This window comes from Tupaia chinensis, unplaced genomic scaffold (assembly GCF_000334495.1).
Source record: "Tupaia chinensis unplaced genomic scaffold, TupChi_1.0 Scaffold000318_1, whole genome shotgun sequence".
NCBI classification, from domain to species: Eukaryota; Metazoa; Chordata; class Mammalia; order Scandentia; family Tupaiidae; genus Tupaia; species Tupaia belangeri.
In genome coordinates this window covers 6,010,170-6,025,658 of record NW_006159811.1, presented here as the reverse complement: position 1 = coordinate 6,025,658, position 15,489 = coordinate 6,010,170, and the positions used below count along the sequence as shown (strand labels likewise).

The 15,489-nt window shown below is 43.6% G+C and overlaps 1 protein-coding gene across 6 annotated transcripts in view; it reads left to right on the top strand.

The window, feature by feature from the left end:
• The window catches only part of CCNG2 (cyclin G2), a 65,392-nt gene extending 54,724 nt beyond the window's left edge, over nt 1–10,668 (top strand). Inside the window, exons 1-9 of one of the 6 annotated variants that reach the window (XR_003549870.1) lie at nt 489–797; nt 1,702–1,890; nt 2,497–2,634; nt 3,904–4,154; nt 4,806–4,884; nt 4,981–5,079; nt 7,060–7,265; nt 9,281–9,465; nt 10,264–10,668. Coding sequence is in view for 5 of the 6 variants with exons in the window: in XM_027773071.1 (XP_027628872.1) it covers nt 630–797; nt 1,702–1,890; nt 2,497–2,634; nt 3,904–4,154; nt 4,806–4,884; nt 4,981–5,079; nt 7,060–7,265; nt 9,281–9,404 (1,254 nt within the window). In the remaining variant the exon portion in view is untranslated. The other 5 variants (XM_006151473.3, XM_027773071.1, XM_006151474.3 and 2 more) reach the window with 5 other exon arrangements.
• Nucleotides 10,669–15,489: the final 4,821 nt, after the last annotated feature.

The following is a 15,489-nucleotide window of genomic DNA, read 5'->3' as shown; positions in this document are numbered from 1 at the left end:
GCTGAGCATGCGCAAGCAGTCCTCAGAGTTGCTAAGGCCCTAAGGCAGACAGAGACGCAGGATACGCTGAAGACCAATCAGAAGGCTCAAACGCTAATCAGTTAGCCAATCCAGATTCGCGAGTAAATCAGGTCCTCAGCATTCTACTCGCCCCACCCGTATCCAATCAGAGCGCTGGCTACTTTGGGCGGACTTTTCAAAACAGCGAAAAGAAAACAAATCGGGGACCTTTAAAAGGTGCAATGCGAACAGGAACGATCTCCTTCCGCCCCTCAATCCTGTCACTCCGTGTCTTTCTCACTCTGGATGAATGAACGCCCAGATTTCACCCTCAGTCCTGGACCCCGGCACGAGGATGGGCTTCCTAAGGCCAAAGAGGGCTGACGGGGCTGCGGGAGAGGCTGCAGACCGCGGCTCAGGGCCGGGACTCTTTTTCAGAGTGAGCCAGGTACCATGGATCCTTCCGCTGCGAGTCACGTGTCCCGCCCCTTGGGGGCGTCGAAAACTCAAAACAAAAACAAGGGATTTGCTTGGGCCTCAGCTGAGGCTGCGGCGGAGGTGGCCCTGGAGGGCCTGGTCTCGGGGGCCCGCGCTGCACCCTAGTAGAGGGTGGGCGCGCGGGGAGCGGGATGAAGCCCGGGCCGAGGCCGAGGCGGCGGCTGGGAAGGGTCGCATGCAGGGCCGGGGGCGCCTCTGAGCCGCGGGTCCCAGGCCTCGGAGACGGGTCCGGACGCCCCCGTGGGCCAAGTCCCTCCGGGCCGCGACGCCGCGGGCGGTGGAGACGCGTGTCGATCACGGTGAGCGGGCCCGCCGGGTTCGCTCCGGGTTTCTTTGTTCCGGGTCGGGACTGCGGTGGGAGGAGAATCGGAGTGTGCGGGTCCCACCCCGCACCCCAGGAGCGATCCCGGGCTTCTTTCTGCCCCAGCCCCGGGGGAGTCGGCGCCCGCGGCGGAGAGGTGCTGGGGGGGCGAGCGAAGGGGACATGTGGACTGAAGGCCACCTCTGCTTCGGTGTCCCTTCCCACCCCCACCTCCCAGTTTTGTCGCGGGGGTGGCGGTGGGTATTGGATTGACAGCCCCAGGGCTCTGCACCGCTGCGGACCGGAGCACAGTGGCAGGTCGGTGCCGTCCTGGTGTGGGGCGGGCTGGACCGCTGTCCCCGGCCCCAGGTGGGTGGAACTGGGGTGTCTGAGTAGGGGACATCCGGAGTAGGCTCTGCCCAAGAGGAGGGGGAGAGCCTGGGGCTGATCCGGCCCGAGGGGCGTCTGGAGCGGGGCTGGCGGGGCGGGGCTCGGAGTCTCCTGACTCCGGTCTTTGTTCAGTTGAGAAATTTTTCTTTCCCCTCCCCCGTGCTGTGCAGCGCCCACCCCCAAAGCCAACGCCGTGGCTGCCTTCCACTGCCTTCGTGCAGTGCTGAAGCAGAAGTCCGTACCCAAGAGGATTCGGGTGGGGCGGGCCGTGGGGACATAGCCGCCCGTGGACAGTTTCCTGTTTGTGAAACTCAGGCCGAGGCTGGTGACCCAACGCAAGACAGAGGACGTGACCACGGTCCCTTCCCCTGCCACACCTCCCAGGCCTTGGAGGAGGGTTGGACGGGCTTGTGCAGAGGTGTACTGGTCCCCTCACCAGCCCCTCTACTAGGTCTGCAGGGCGTCCTTGCAGGAGGTATTGACACCAGCACTCCCCTGCCCTTCTGCCCCAGCTCTGTCATCACCAGGTTCTGTTCTCACTGTCCGTGGTGTCTTTGCTGCAGATGAAGGACTTCAGGACGGAGTACTTGGCAGGTCCTGAAGGGGTTCACCTCCTGGGATTGTTGAACCTCCATTTGGAACAAGAACAGAAATTTCAACCTCGAGAAAAAGGACTGAGCTTGATCGAGGCTACCCCGGAGGTAAGTTTGCAAAGATTACTTGTTCAGGACAGTTGATAGCTTGGGGGAGGTAACTTTTTTCCCCCTCAGTTGAATCAAAACTAAAGCTTGCAAAGTTTTTTAAAACCAAAATTGATCTTTCTGGAATATTAGAGTAAATTGTAATATAGGGCCAGGCTTTCGTTTCTTAGCAAGGAGAGTGATACTAACCATAGAGAAGTGTTTTCAAGTGGAACACCCCCAGCTTTAACTGCTGGTGGGAGACTCCTTGGGAATTGAGTGCTTCACTTGTGGACATATCCTTTGCCTGTTAAAGATTTATTTATAGTGTGATCTGAAATGATTCCATCTCCAGTCCAAGAGAACTAAATTTTATTTGCTATAATCTTCTGGAATGTTGCCTTACGTTGAATAGCAGAAGCTTTTTTATGAGGTGTATTATTTTAAAAGCGGTGATTTACATCTTGTGTCTGATCAAGTGTATAGCTTTAGTTAAGTGATACCAACTCTTTCTCTCGTATTTTTCAAGATTAAGGCAAACAATTACCATATCCTTTGAATTTTTGTGTATTTTCCATTTAGTTTTTTTTTTAAATCGTAACTGTTGGTTCTTGGTTTTTATTGCAGAATGATGTTACATTGTGTCCAAGATTGAGAAATGCCAAAGTAGAAGATTTAAGGAGTTTAACTAACTTTTTTGGATCTTGCACTGAAACCTTTGTCCTGGCTGTCAATATTTTGGACAGATTTTTGGCTCTTATGAAGGTACTGAATCATTTTCTAAATGCATTAGTTTTTTTATGCCCAGTGCCTAGACAATGCCTAGCACATGAGAGTTCAATAAATATTTATTAAGTGAATGCACTAATACCCACTGTACATAAGTATTTATACTAATCAGAACTGTGAAGGTTAGTGCCACACTGAGTCTACAAAATTAAGATGTTTTGCTGTACCTCTTGACTACTTTTTCCTTGAAGATATGACAAAAGAAAGACTACTGTTATTTAGGTATTCATTATATACATATATATTATATATATGTATAAAATGGATATATGTATATATATATGTACATATATATACACACACAGTCCTAAAAATAAGGTTTTTATATTTCTATCTCCCATTATGTTTCTTTTGGAGCTTAGATGTTTTTAATAGTGAACCATGACAAATGAAGAATAACAGTATATTAAAGGTGACCCACTGCCTTCCCTATAAATCTTACCAAAGCAGGGAGCCACAGTGTTATTAACAATCACCAGCCACTGTTAGCAAAATGTAGCGATTCTTCTGCCAATAGGATTGCTGTCAGCTGCCCAGTCGGTTTTCAGGGCACTGAAAAGAAAAGGGCAGCCATCTATCCATGGCGCTTTTACGTATGTCCCGCTCTGTGCCATTGATACATAGTATTTGTCTTGGGCAAAATTTCTCTGACATATGGAATGATTCTTAAAGATGTTTGCATTAAAAAGATTAGGAATAGAAAGCATTATTTTTGTAAACCTTTGTTCCTTCATATATAATAGAGTGTGCATGTGCAGGAAAGAAAGAGAGAGAAAGCAAGCTCCTCCCAGCGGGGCTTGTCATGCCATAATTTCTATCTGCAGTTCTCCATTCTGTCAGGATCCTGGGCCTGTGTTGTCCCCTGGGCTGAGATTGGAACCCCAGTTGGTTAAATGGGATCTCGTTTCCTCTACACAGTGGTTAAATGCTACACTACAGGGCCAGCTGAGAAGGTGTTGCTTTTATATCTAAAGTAGAAGTATGTGTTTTTGGTGTTGAAAGTCTTGAGAATTTCATGTCTGAATTACAAAATATGTCTCGGATTGGAAATTTAATGCCTGAACCTGCATTGAAAATTTTTGTACCTGCATTTAAATTTAAATAATTTAAAGTACGTATAAGAGAAGCATTTTGGTTATATGCTATCTTAAGAGTAGGGGCATCATTTCACTATTTCTTTAAGTGTCTACTTTGGTAAATCAAAGCAACAATTTTTAAAAGAAGGATTTTGTCCTTATTTTTCAGGTGAAACCTAAACATTTGTCTTGCATTGGAGTCTGTTGTTTTTTGCTGGCTGCTCGAATTGTTGAAGAAGAATGCAATATTCCATCTACTTACGATGTAATTCGGATTAGTCAATGTAAATGTACTGCTTCTGACATAAAACGGATGGAAAAAATAATTTCAGAAAAATTGCACTATGAATTGGAAGCTACTACTGCCTTAAACTTTTTGCACTTGTATCATACTATTATGCTTTGTCACACTTCAGAAAGGTCAGTGGGTTTAAAAATAAAAGTTTGGGGGACCAGCAGGTGGTGTGGTAGTTAAAGTACTGGACACTCCCACATGGTTGACCACGGTTCAAGTCCTGTATCTGGTGGCTTGCTTTCTCGTTTCCCCTCTCTCTCTCTGTCTCTCTCTGGTCAAATTAAAATAGACAAATGAATAAATAAAATTAAAATAAGTAATTATTTAAAAAATAAAAGTTTGGTACTTGGAACATTGCTATAACTAATAATAAAGACTTAGAATGTCAGTGAAATTTTTATTCCCTTCAGATTTATAACTTTGCCTTTAATTCCTTTAAATCTTTTAAAAATTGGAAGTTTATTTTCTTTCAAAATTTGTCAGAGGATATGTGTGCTCACCAGATAGAGAGACCAGAGAGAGAGACCGGAGAGAAAGAGATAAAGTGAAAAAGCACCCCTTATGAGGAATGGTCACGCTGTAATCCTTTTTCCTCTATTTCTTCATCTTTTTGGGATTTTGGGCATGCACATATTTGCCCAGCATGTTTTTGAAGCTGCTAGGTTTGAGACTGGATTGCAGTCAGCCATGTGAGATTCCAGCTACCTTAACCACCATGCCACCTGATCCAATATTTGAAGATTAATATATCTCTATCCTTTCTATGTATTGTATAGGAAAGATATTTTAAGCCTTGATAAACTAGAAGCTCAGCTGAAAGCTTGCAACTGCCGACTTACCTTTTCAAAAGCAAAAGTAAGTTGATTTCTTGTTACAGATGTCTCACTGTGTCTGTTTTGAATTAAAAAAAAAAATACATAATTTTTTCTTTCTTTTTTTTTTTTTTGTTAGCCATCGGTACTAGCCCTGTGCCTTCTCAATTTGGAAGTAGAAACTTTGAAATCCGTTGAATTACTGGAAATTCTCCTGCTTGTTAAAAAACATTCCAAGGTAAATATTTTCAGTTCTTATCTTTGAAAGCAAGTTTCCTTCCTAATGCTTTACCTTATTTTATTTTATTTATTTTTTTTTGGAGAGGTTTTTTTGCTATAGGGCACGGACGCTCGCCAGACAGACAGAGAGAGAGAAAGCGAGAAATCACCCCCCAGGGGGGATGATCACGCTGCAATCCCTTCTCCTCCATTCTCCTCTGGGGATCTTGGGCACGTACACACACACACCTGGTGTGAGTTTAAGCCACCGGGTCCAGGACGCAAACTGCGGTCGACTACGTGGGAGTCCAACGACATAGCCATTACGCTAACTGCTGGTTCTCCTAATGCTTTACCTTTTCTCTGCTGACTTAAACATTAAGTAATGCACTAGGACTCTTAACTTTTATACTTATTTTTTCTTATATCTCAAGTGTTGAAGTTCTCAAGATGCGACTTTGACCCAGATGTATTAAGCTTAAAGGAAATGGCACTTTGCCCAAGTTCTCTCTGCATTCAGTAGTCACGCCTGTTAGTAATACAGAGGATCCTCACCATAATGTTTTTTAACTTTGCAATGGTGTATAAGTGATACGCATTATGTAGAAATCATACTTCGAGTACCCATTTATCTATATTTCACTTTCAGTACAGTATTCAGTAAAGTATATAAGATGCAAGGCCAGGTAAAGTCATGGTGGTTGAAGTCCGCAGGATCCCACATGACTATTGCACAGTTCGAGTCCCAGACCTAGTGGCTTGAAAATCATGCCAGACATGTGTGTGTGCACCCAAAGTCCCAAAAACAGGAGACATGGAGTAGAAGGGATTATGGCATGATCATTCCTTATGGGGGATTGCTTTCTCACTGTCTGCCCCTCCGAGCCCTGTTTCTCTCTGGCAAGTACACATACCCTCTGGCAAAGTAAAGAAACAAAACAAAGCAGGAATTAAAGGCATTGGACTCCCACATGGCTAACTGTGGTTCCAGCCCCAGACTTGGTGATTTGCTTTCTCACTTTCCTTCTCTCTCTCTCTTTCTGATCAAATTTAAAAATAATAATAAAGTTTAATAATTTTAAAAATCTTTAAACAAAACAAGTAAAATGACATAAGATATTCAATATTTTATTATGAAATAAGCTTTGCATTAGTTGATTTTGCTAAATTGTAGGCTACTAGAAGTGTTCTGAGCACATTTAAGGCAGGCCAGGCTAAGGTGTTTTATAGGTTGGGCGTATTAAATGGATTTTCTTTCCCTTTTTTAAAAATTTATTTTTAAGCCATCGGGGCTGGGATTTGACTGCAATCTACCATGAGGGATCTGGCTTCCTTAACCACTAAGGCAGGCCCTAAGAGGATTTTCAAGTTACAATATTTTCAAATTACGCTGAGTTTATTGATATGTAATGCTGTCGTACGTTGAAGAGCACCTGTATAGTTGTACACATTTCTACATGTGCACTGTACTAAAATGCATTCTGGGACGTAGACTTAATATAAACAAGCAGAAGCTTAAAGTAACAGTTCAGTTGGGGAAATAGGGAAGTTAACATGGCCACACCACAGTCCCTTCTCCTTTCTCCTCTTGGGATCTTGGGCACACACGTACACGTGCCCGGCTGGAGTTTAAGCCACTGGATCCAGGACTCAAACTGCGGTCATCTACATGGGAGTCCAGCGACATAGCCATTACACCAACTGCTGGTCCCCAAGCAACACATTTTATATGTTGAATCCTGTGTAAATTATACTTCTGGTGGTATTCCTCTAAATCAGTTGTTCCCAGGTTTTGGCTGCACATTGCAGTCAACCGGGAAACTTTAGAAAACCTTGATGCCCAGGTTGCACTCTTTATCAATTAAACCAGAATATCTGGGGGTTGCGGGGTGGAGAAGGCAGGTATCATTATTTTTTACAGACCTGGTGATTTCAAGGTACAGTAAGGTTTGTAAACCACTGTGGTAACCTCTTAGTTAAATTTTTTTCTTCTTTTCAGATTAACGACACGGAATTCTTTTACTGGAGAGAGTTAGTTTCTACATGCCTAGCTGAATATTCTTCTCCTGAATGTTGCAAACCAAATCTTAAGAAGTTGGTTTGGATTGTTTCAAGGCGCACAGCCCAGAACCTCCACAACAGCTACTATAGTGTTCCTGAACTGCCAACAATACCAGAGCAGGGTTGTTTTGATGAAAGTGAAAGGTAAGCAGATTCCTGGACTAATTAGACTTACCCAGAGTACATCTTACTGATTTTATACTCGGAACAGAACTATGGAATATTATACAATAAAGTGTCAGAGGAAAACCCTTGTTCTAATACCATCATTTCTTCAGGTGAGAAAACTAACCAGCGTAGTTTTATTAAAATAGGTAATGGCTGGGGCCAACAGATGGCATGGTGGTTAAAGACACTGGACTCCCATGTGGCCAACCATGGATTTAGTCCTGGACCTGGTGGCTTGAAAATCAGGCCAGGCACTTGTGTGTGCATGCCTAAAATCCCAAGAAGAGAACGGAGGAAAAGGGATTGCAGTGTGGCCATCATCTAGGGGGTGATTTCTCGCTTTCTCTCTCACCGTCTTTCTGTCTGTCTAACGAGCACATGTGCCCTGTGGCAGAAATTTAAAAAAAAAAAAAAAAAAAACCCTTATGAAAAAGGTAATACTTTACAAGGCCTCATTCAGACCTCTCCTTTTTTAAAATTGATGTTTTTCATCTTTTCATCTCCTTTGCTCTTCAAAGTACAATTTAGTTAAAAACAAACAAACCTGAATCTGCATTCTGGGTTTCTTAATGTCAGTATGAATTCCTGATGTGGGGCTATGGGGAGAAATGTGTAGAAGACTGGCAGGTAAAAGGAACCACCACCACTGATGTGGCAACTTCTGTAGATGTTCTTACAGTTTGGTCAAATGTGTCTTGTTTAGAATTCAATTATTTTTGTAAAGTGAATTACTTCATTTTATTAAATTTGTTTTATGCTATAGAGATAAAGAACCAGAAGTCCCTTTTCTTTTTGTTTTAGTTTTTGCTATAGGATGCATGCACTCACTAGAGACAGGGAGAGAGAGAAAGAGGAAGTGATAAAACCACCCACAGAGTAGGGGGGCCATGCCACAATCCCTTCTCCATTCTCCTTCCGGGATTTTGGGCATGCATGCACACATACCTGGCATGATTTTCAAATCACAGAGTCTGAGACTTGAACCTTGCTGCTGAGCATGTCAAATCCAGCTGTCTTAACTTCCACCTGCTAGCCCCAGGAGTTCCATTTTCATGACTTGTTAGTAGCTTCTTGCTTTGATACTTGAGAGTATCTATGGTGCAGTTTCTTGATTCAAGAAAAACGCTAACTAGACCATGTGATAGGAGATAGGTTGTCTTTAATCTGCATTTATTGGATTTAAAGTATTTAGGATTCTATTATTGGTTACTGATAGAATTATTCATTGGCACAAGAATAATAGTTGGCAAATAATTTGTCTATACTTATTAAGAACATCTATATATTCTAATGAGATTGCAATAGACTTCACTTTAAGAAATCCTTTATAAAGTAAATTGTGTCTCTGTAAAGCTAAATTTTGAATATAAACATCCCAAGACTAGTGGCCCAGCCTGGTGGTACGTTCCATAGTTTGCCGAACAGTGCACTGGAAGCCACATGCCCAGTTTAATTCCCTGGTTTCGATGGCTTAGAACACGCTGGGCACACTCTCGCCTAAGACCCTGATGAACTGAAAGGGTGGAAGAGGGAGATTTCAGAACAAGGAGACCCTATCAAAGATGATTTCTCTTCCTCTTCTCTGTAGATGCACACAATGTCATGAATAAAAATAAATAGAAATTGGGGACCAACAGACGGCGTAATGATTACGTCGCCGGACTCACATGGTTGACTACAGCTGGGTCCTGGACCTAGTAGCTTAAAATTCACACCAGGCACATGTATGTGCATGCCCAAAATCCTGAAAGGAGACTGGAGAAGGGATTGCAGGATGGCCATCCCCCCCTGGGGGAGTTGATTTCTTGCTTTCTGTCTTGTCACCGGCGAGTACACATACCCTATAGCAAAAATCTCTAAAAAAAGTAATAGAAATCAAACCGTTGCCAAGATCAGAGGTGTTTGTAATAGCAAGCTTATTTTGCCCGTCAAACACCTAAGTGTACTGTAAATAATGTCATCCTCTTCCCTGTCTCTCTCCTTCCGTTCAGTGAGGACTCCTGTGAAGACATGAGCTGTGGAGAGGAGAGTCTCAGCAGCTCTCCTCGCGGTGGTCAAGAGTGCAGCTTCTTCTTCAACTTCCAAGTGGCACGGACACTGTGCTTCCCACCGTAGAAATCTAATGTTCTGTGTCGGAATTTAAAGCGTGTGTGCAGATTTCAAAGCAATAAACGGAGTAGGTAGTTTTCTGGTCCAGCCCCCATCTAGGCAGGAATTAAATAGACTGGCATACCTGCCCTCTATTTATTCTTCAGATCAGATCTGGCCTATTTTCATATTTAATCCTAAGCCATCCAATGGGTTAGTGCCTCTTAAACAATGAACAATACTTTAGACATTGGCACTTTATTTTTCATGTTGATCTTTAGCTACTTGGGGGAGCAGGGAAGGTGCTAAACCTTCAAGTTACTTTTCAGTATTTTTAATGATGAGTAGTGTAGCTTATTTGAAACTTTTCTAGAACCTTCAGGTGTCTTCATTTAAACAGACTGGAAGTATGCAAGTGCTTCCATGGCAGGGCTTGTCCTCGATTTCTCCATCCCCATTCTCAGAATAGAGAATTTGTGCTTAAATGTCAAACACCTTTTTTGTCTGTTTTTAAAATGATTCATGTACTATCTGACGGAGATCATATAAGCTTAGGAATTAAAATACTGACACGCCTGTGAATTTTAGTGTATCATGTCCCCCTCGAGGTTTCTGCTTTAGCAGAAAGCATTGACTGACTAGGGCTGTGAGATGGTTGCATTTCTAACGTCTGAGTATTGTCAGACTAGAGTATTATTTTAATGTTATTTAAAAAATCCACAATCTGCTAGTTTTGCATGTATCTGTATGAAAGCAAGAAGGAAGTTGCACAGAATAGGTAACTGGAATGGATAAACGTTGAGTTAGTGGCACATTTGATCTCATTTTCTTGTATTAAAAAAAGTCTGCATGATTATGTTTTCCTTCCTTTGTATTCCCATTTCAGAAGTAACGTAATAATATGTGGGTGCCAAGACTGAATATGAAGCAAGAAGAGCCCAAGTGTTTGTAGTATTCTAGTTTGGAGGAAGTCTGTGCTGATACAGTCACGAGAATGGGGACTAGGAACTCTGTACACACAAGGTTCTGTACAGGGACTTTTTAACTTTCTAAACTGTATATAAAAATGTAAATCTTTAAGAATGTACATAAAAATGCTGTATTTTTTTTACCACTGTGTGTGTGATGGTTTAGTCAATGCATGTAAATATAATTTATTGTGTATTTGGTGTTATAAGTCATACATTGAAGACTTACTTTTTATTGGTAAGTCAACATCCCTTGGATGTTTTCTGAAGTGGATGTTTTTGAAGTGATAATAGGTTACAATTAAAAATAAAAATATTAATGAACTCGCCTTGTTTGTAATCATATCTTTTTTTTTTTTTTTTTTTTGAGAGGTTTTTCCTATAGGGCGCGTGCACTCACCAGAGAGACAGAAAGCAAGAAATCACCCCTATGGGGGATGGCCATGCCACAATCCCTTCTCCATTCTCCTCTCAGGATCCTGGGCATGCATGCACATGCGCCTAGTTTAAGCCACCGGGTCTGGGACTTGAACCGTGGTTGACTACATGGGAGTCCAGCAACATAGCCATTATGCCAACTGCTGGTCCCTGTAATCACATCTTAATTTTCAAGCTTTTCATAAAAGAGCTTATTGTATTTCAGAGAAGATTTGAAGTGGGGCTGGAGTGCCTCCAGGGTAAGCCTGGTAACGATACCAGAAGTCCTCTAAGTAATAGTTCCTTACCACAATTCGGCCCTTGGCTTTGGAGATATGGAAAGTGAATCTCACTTAAGCATTGACCTCTTTTGGAATGGACTCATATTAAACAAGCTTTCAGTGACTGGTGTGTTAACCTGAGTGCCTATTAGCTTACAGTGAGATAAAACAGGTATCAACTAGACCAGAATGCTCAGGTTGGCAGATCCGTTCAGTCTAGAGATAAACCATATTCTAATAATAAAGTTGGTTATTAATGAGCATGATGTGTTAGTTGTGATGGGCCTGCTGTCCTCTGGCTATTTGGACCTCTCTAAGTCTTAAGTGGTAGTGGTCCTTTCTTTCTCTCTCTTTTTGCATAGGTTCCCTTCTATTGATAGTTTAATTTCATAGACCTGTTCTCTTACTTGGTTAGAAACTTGGGTATACTGGGCTGGCCTGTTGTCTAGTGATGAGCTAGATTCTGCATGGCCAATCACTGTTTGAGTCTTGGTCTGGTGGCTTGAGAAACATCCTTGGCATGTGTGCATGTGTGCCCAAAGTCCCCACAGGGACTGGATTGCTGTTACTACTATAGATGCTCTTTGTTTTAGGTTTTTGCCATAGGGCACATGCACTCCCCAGAGAGAGAGAGACAGAGGGAAAGTGAGAAATCACACATACACACCCAAGGGTGGTGGTGAGATGGCCACACTGCAATCCCTTATCCTCCATTCTCTTACAATTTGGGGCATGCACGTATGTGTGCCTGGTGTGATTTTCAAGTCACTGGGTCCAGGGCTTGAACCACAGTCGGCCACGGGAATCCAGCTCCTTAACCACTCTGCCACCTCTGGCCCCACTAGATGCTCTTTGTAGGTAAATGTATCCATGGCTTCATCAATTCCTCCTGGGTTTCAGTATAGTTAGATCTCATTACCGCACTCCTAACCTGTTTATTCACAACTGCCCTTCCTGCTTGAAAGTTTCTGATGACTCCCAAACCTGCTCTTCCTGTATGTCTATCTCAGAATTCCGTATACTCAAGTTCGACATTTAGTGATATCCGCATCTCCTGCCTGTTTACTGGAGGTCACCAACCTCATATTTATATATATGATTGTGTTTATACTGCTCATGTTTTTTCCCCCGGCTCCTTTTTCTGCAGCTGGCTTGGTTCAGACCTGCCGTCTTCATCAGCAGGGTTACTGCAATAGCTTAGTGATCTCTCAGCCTCCAGACTTACTAATAATCTGTATCCGCATAACCATTTAAAATATGTAAATTAATGATGTCTTTCCTGAATAATTATTCAGTAAGTTCCTCTCAAATCCTGCAATATACATATCTCTTTCTGATCCAAACACTGCTTGTCTCTAGGAAGACTGCTTTTCTGTGGGGAGGACGTACTTGTCTCTAGCCCATTTTTTTGTCATTTCCTAGAACTCAAAAGTGAGTATTAAGAAAGAACTCTAGTGGCCAGCAGATGGTATAATTGTTACATCACTGAACTCCCATATGGCCAGCTGCAGTTTGAGTCCTAGACCTGGTGGCTTGAAACTCATGCCAGGCTCATGTGCATGTGTGCCCAAAATCCTGGGAGGAAAATGGAGAAGGAACTGTGGTGTGGCCATCCTCCCTAGGGGGTGATTTCTCACTTTCTGTCTCTCTCTGGTGAGCACACGTGCTCTATAGCCAAAATCTCTAAAATGAAAAAAAATCTCTAGGGACCAGCAGATGCCATAGTGATTATATCACTGGACTCCCACATGACCAACTATGGTTTGAGGCCTGGACCCGGTGACTTGAGAATCATTCCAGCGCCTATGTATGTGTGTGCCCAAGACTGAGGAGAATGGAGGAGAAAGGATTGTGGCATAGTCATCCCTCTCACTGTCTCTGTGTGTGTCTCTCTCCAGCGAGCCCATGACCCTTACGACAAAAACCTCTAAAAAAACCCCCATAAAACCAAAACCAAACAAACAAACCCCAAAGAACTCAAACAGCAGCTATGTGGCAGATGGCTTGGAACAGGTTGAGATGAGCAGCACAGAACCCAGTTGGGAGTCCTGCAGAAATCCCAGAGAAGAGATGAAGGACTGAACTAAGACAATGCCAGCGGGGAGAGTAAGAGAGGGAAGTGAGAGGCCCTTACCTCTGTGTGCTTGGTCCAGAGACTCACTGACAAGTCCATGAACTTGATATGGCCCCCTTGATAAGTGCTATTCAACCAGATGGCTTCCCCATGACTGAACAATAAAATTGAGAGTCAAGGGGCTGGCAGGTAGCACAAGAGTTAAGATGCTGAACTCCCACATGGTTGACCATAATTCAGGTCCCAGACATAGCAGCTTGAAACTCATGCTGGGTGATATCCGCATCTCCTGCCTGTTTACTGCGTGCATACCCAACATCCTGAGAGGAGAATGGAGAACGTGTTACGTTATGGCCATCTTAACCATTCTGCCCCCTGCTGGTCTCAGGAAAGGACTTTATATTAGTCACTTTTTTTTTTTTTTTGGAGAGATTTTCACCACAGGGCACGTGCGCTTGCCAGACAGAGAGAGAGACATAGAGACAGAAAGCGAGAAATCACCCCCCAGGAGGGATGGTCACACCGCAATCCCTTCTCCTCCATTCTCCTCTCGGGATCTTGGGCACGCATGCACACGCGCCCAGCGAGAGTTTTAAGCCACCGGGTCCGGGACACGAACCGCGGTCGGCTACGTGGGAGTCCAGCGACATAGCCATTACGCTAACTGCTGGTTCCCTATATTAGTCACTTTTGAACTCAGTTTTTCTAATTACATCATACCAGAAATGGCCAACAAATACTGTCACTGTTTAACACATCAGGTTTTGTGGTTGATCATTTACCAATAGGGCAGCCAATGAGTCTTCTGAGCCCTGCACCTGCCTGCTGCCCCTCTCATCAACAAATGGACTCTATTTCCCTTGCCTTTTGCCTGACCTTGTGACTGCCTTTGCCTGCTAAAGGACAGTGGAAGACTCCCACTGTATGTCCAAGCCTAGGTCTCAAGAGGGCTGGCAGCTTTTTTTTTTATCTTTCTTAGAAGCCAGTCTCCATGCTGCAAAGAAGCTCTAGTGGATTCCTGAAAGATGCCATGTAGAGAGACTTGAGGATGAAAGACCATCCTGGATGTTCCAGCCTCAGGCAAGCTCCCAGGCGACTGTGGTTGGCTCCTTAGCCACACCACAGGGAGCAGAGGATCCATATAGCTGATCCCAAGCAAGTCACGACTCGTGAGTGTTTAGCCACTAAGTGTTGGGGTGGTTTATTTCACAGCAGTAGATAACTTAGATTGTTATTTATGGTCAAATGGTGGTTACTTCTGAGGGGTGAGAGTACAAGTGATTTTGTTTTGCTTTGTTGCCAAAGGGTGCATGCCCTTGCCAGAGAGACATAGTGAGCGGGAAAGTGAGAAATCATCCCCCAGAGGGGATGGCCACACCACAGTAACCTCTCCTCTGTTTTCCTCCTGGGATTCTAGGCCTGCACACACACACACACACACACACGGCATGATTTTCAAGTTGCCAGGTTCAGGACTCTAAACCTGGCCAGCCATATGGGAATCCAGTGGTCTAACCATTATGCCACCTTCTGGCCCTCCAGGTGATTTTTAAAAAGTTTTCATGGCTACATAGTGTTTCATTGTGTGCTTATACAGTATTTTATTTAACCAATCCCCTTCTGATGGACACCTAAGCAATTCCAGTTGTTTGGTATTTTTAATCAAAGCAGCAGTAAACATTCTTGTATATACATTTCTGCTTACCCATACGATCATTTCTTTCTCTCTTTTTAAAATTTGCTACAGGGTATGTGCAGTTGCCAGAGAGACAGAGAGAGAGAATGAGAAAGTGAGACGGCACCCCCAGGAGTGGTGGCTATGTTGTAATCCCTTGTCTCCATTCTTGTCTTGGGATTTGGGGCACACATATGTACACACCTGGATTGTTTTTCAAGCTGCTGCTCTGGGACTTGAACCATGTAGTGCATGATGGGTCATGTGGGATCCAGTTACCTTAACCACCAGGCCACTGGCTGTCCACCGTGTAACCATTTCTTTAGGATACATTTCTAGAAGTGAAATTCTTGAGCGAATTCAAGGAGAATATGCATTTAAAATTTATATATTGCTGATTTTTCTTCTTAAGGGGAATATGAATTTGTGCTTCATTAGTAATGCATTGTTAGGGCTGGCAAGTGGTGTGGGTGGTTAATGTGCTGGACTCTCAACATGGCTGATTATAGTTTGAGTACCAGATCAGGCAGTTTGCTGTCTCACTTTCCTTCCCTCTCTCTGTTCTTCTCTGGTCAAATTAAAAAATAATAATAAATTGGGGCCAGCAGGTGGAATGGCAGTTAAGGGCGCTGGCTTCCCACATGTCCGACTGCAGTTCGAGTCCCAGACCTGGCGGCTTGCTTTCTCACCTTCTCTC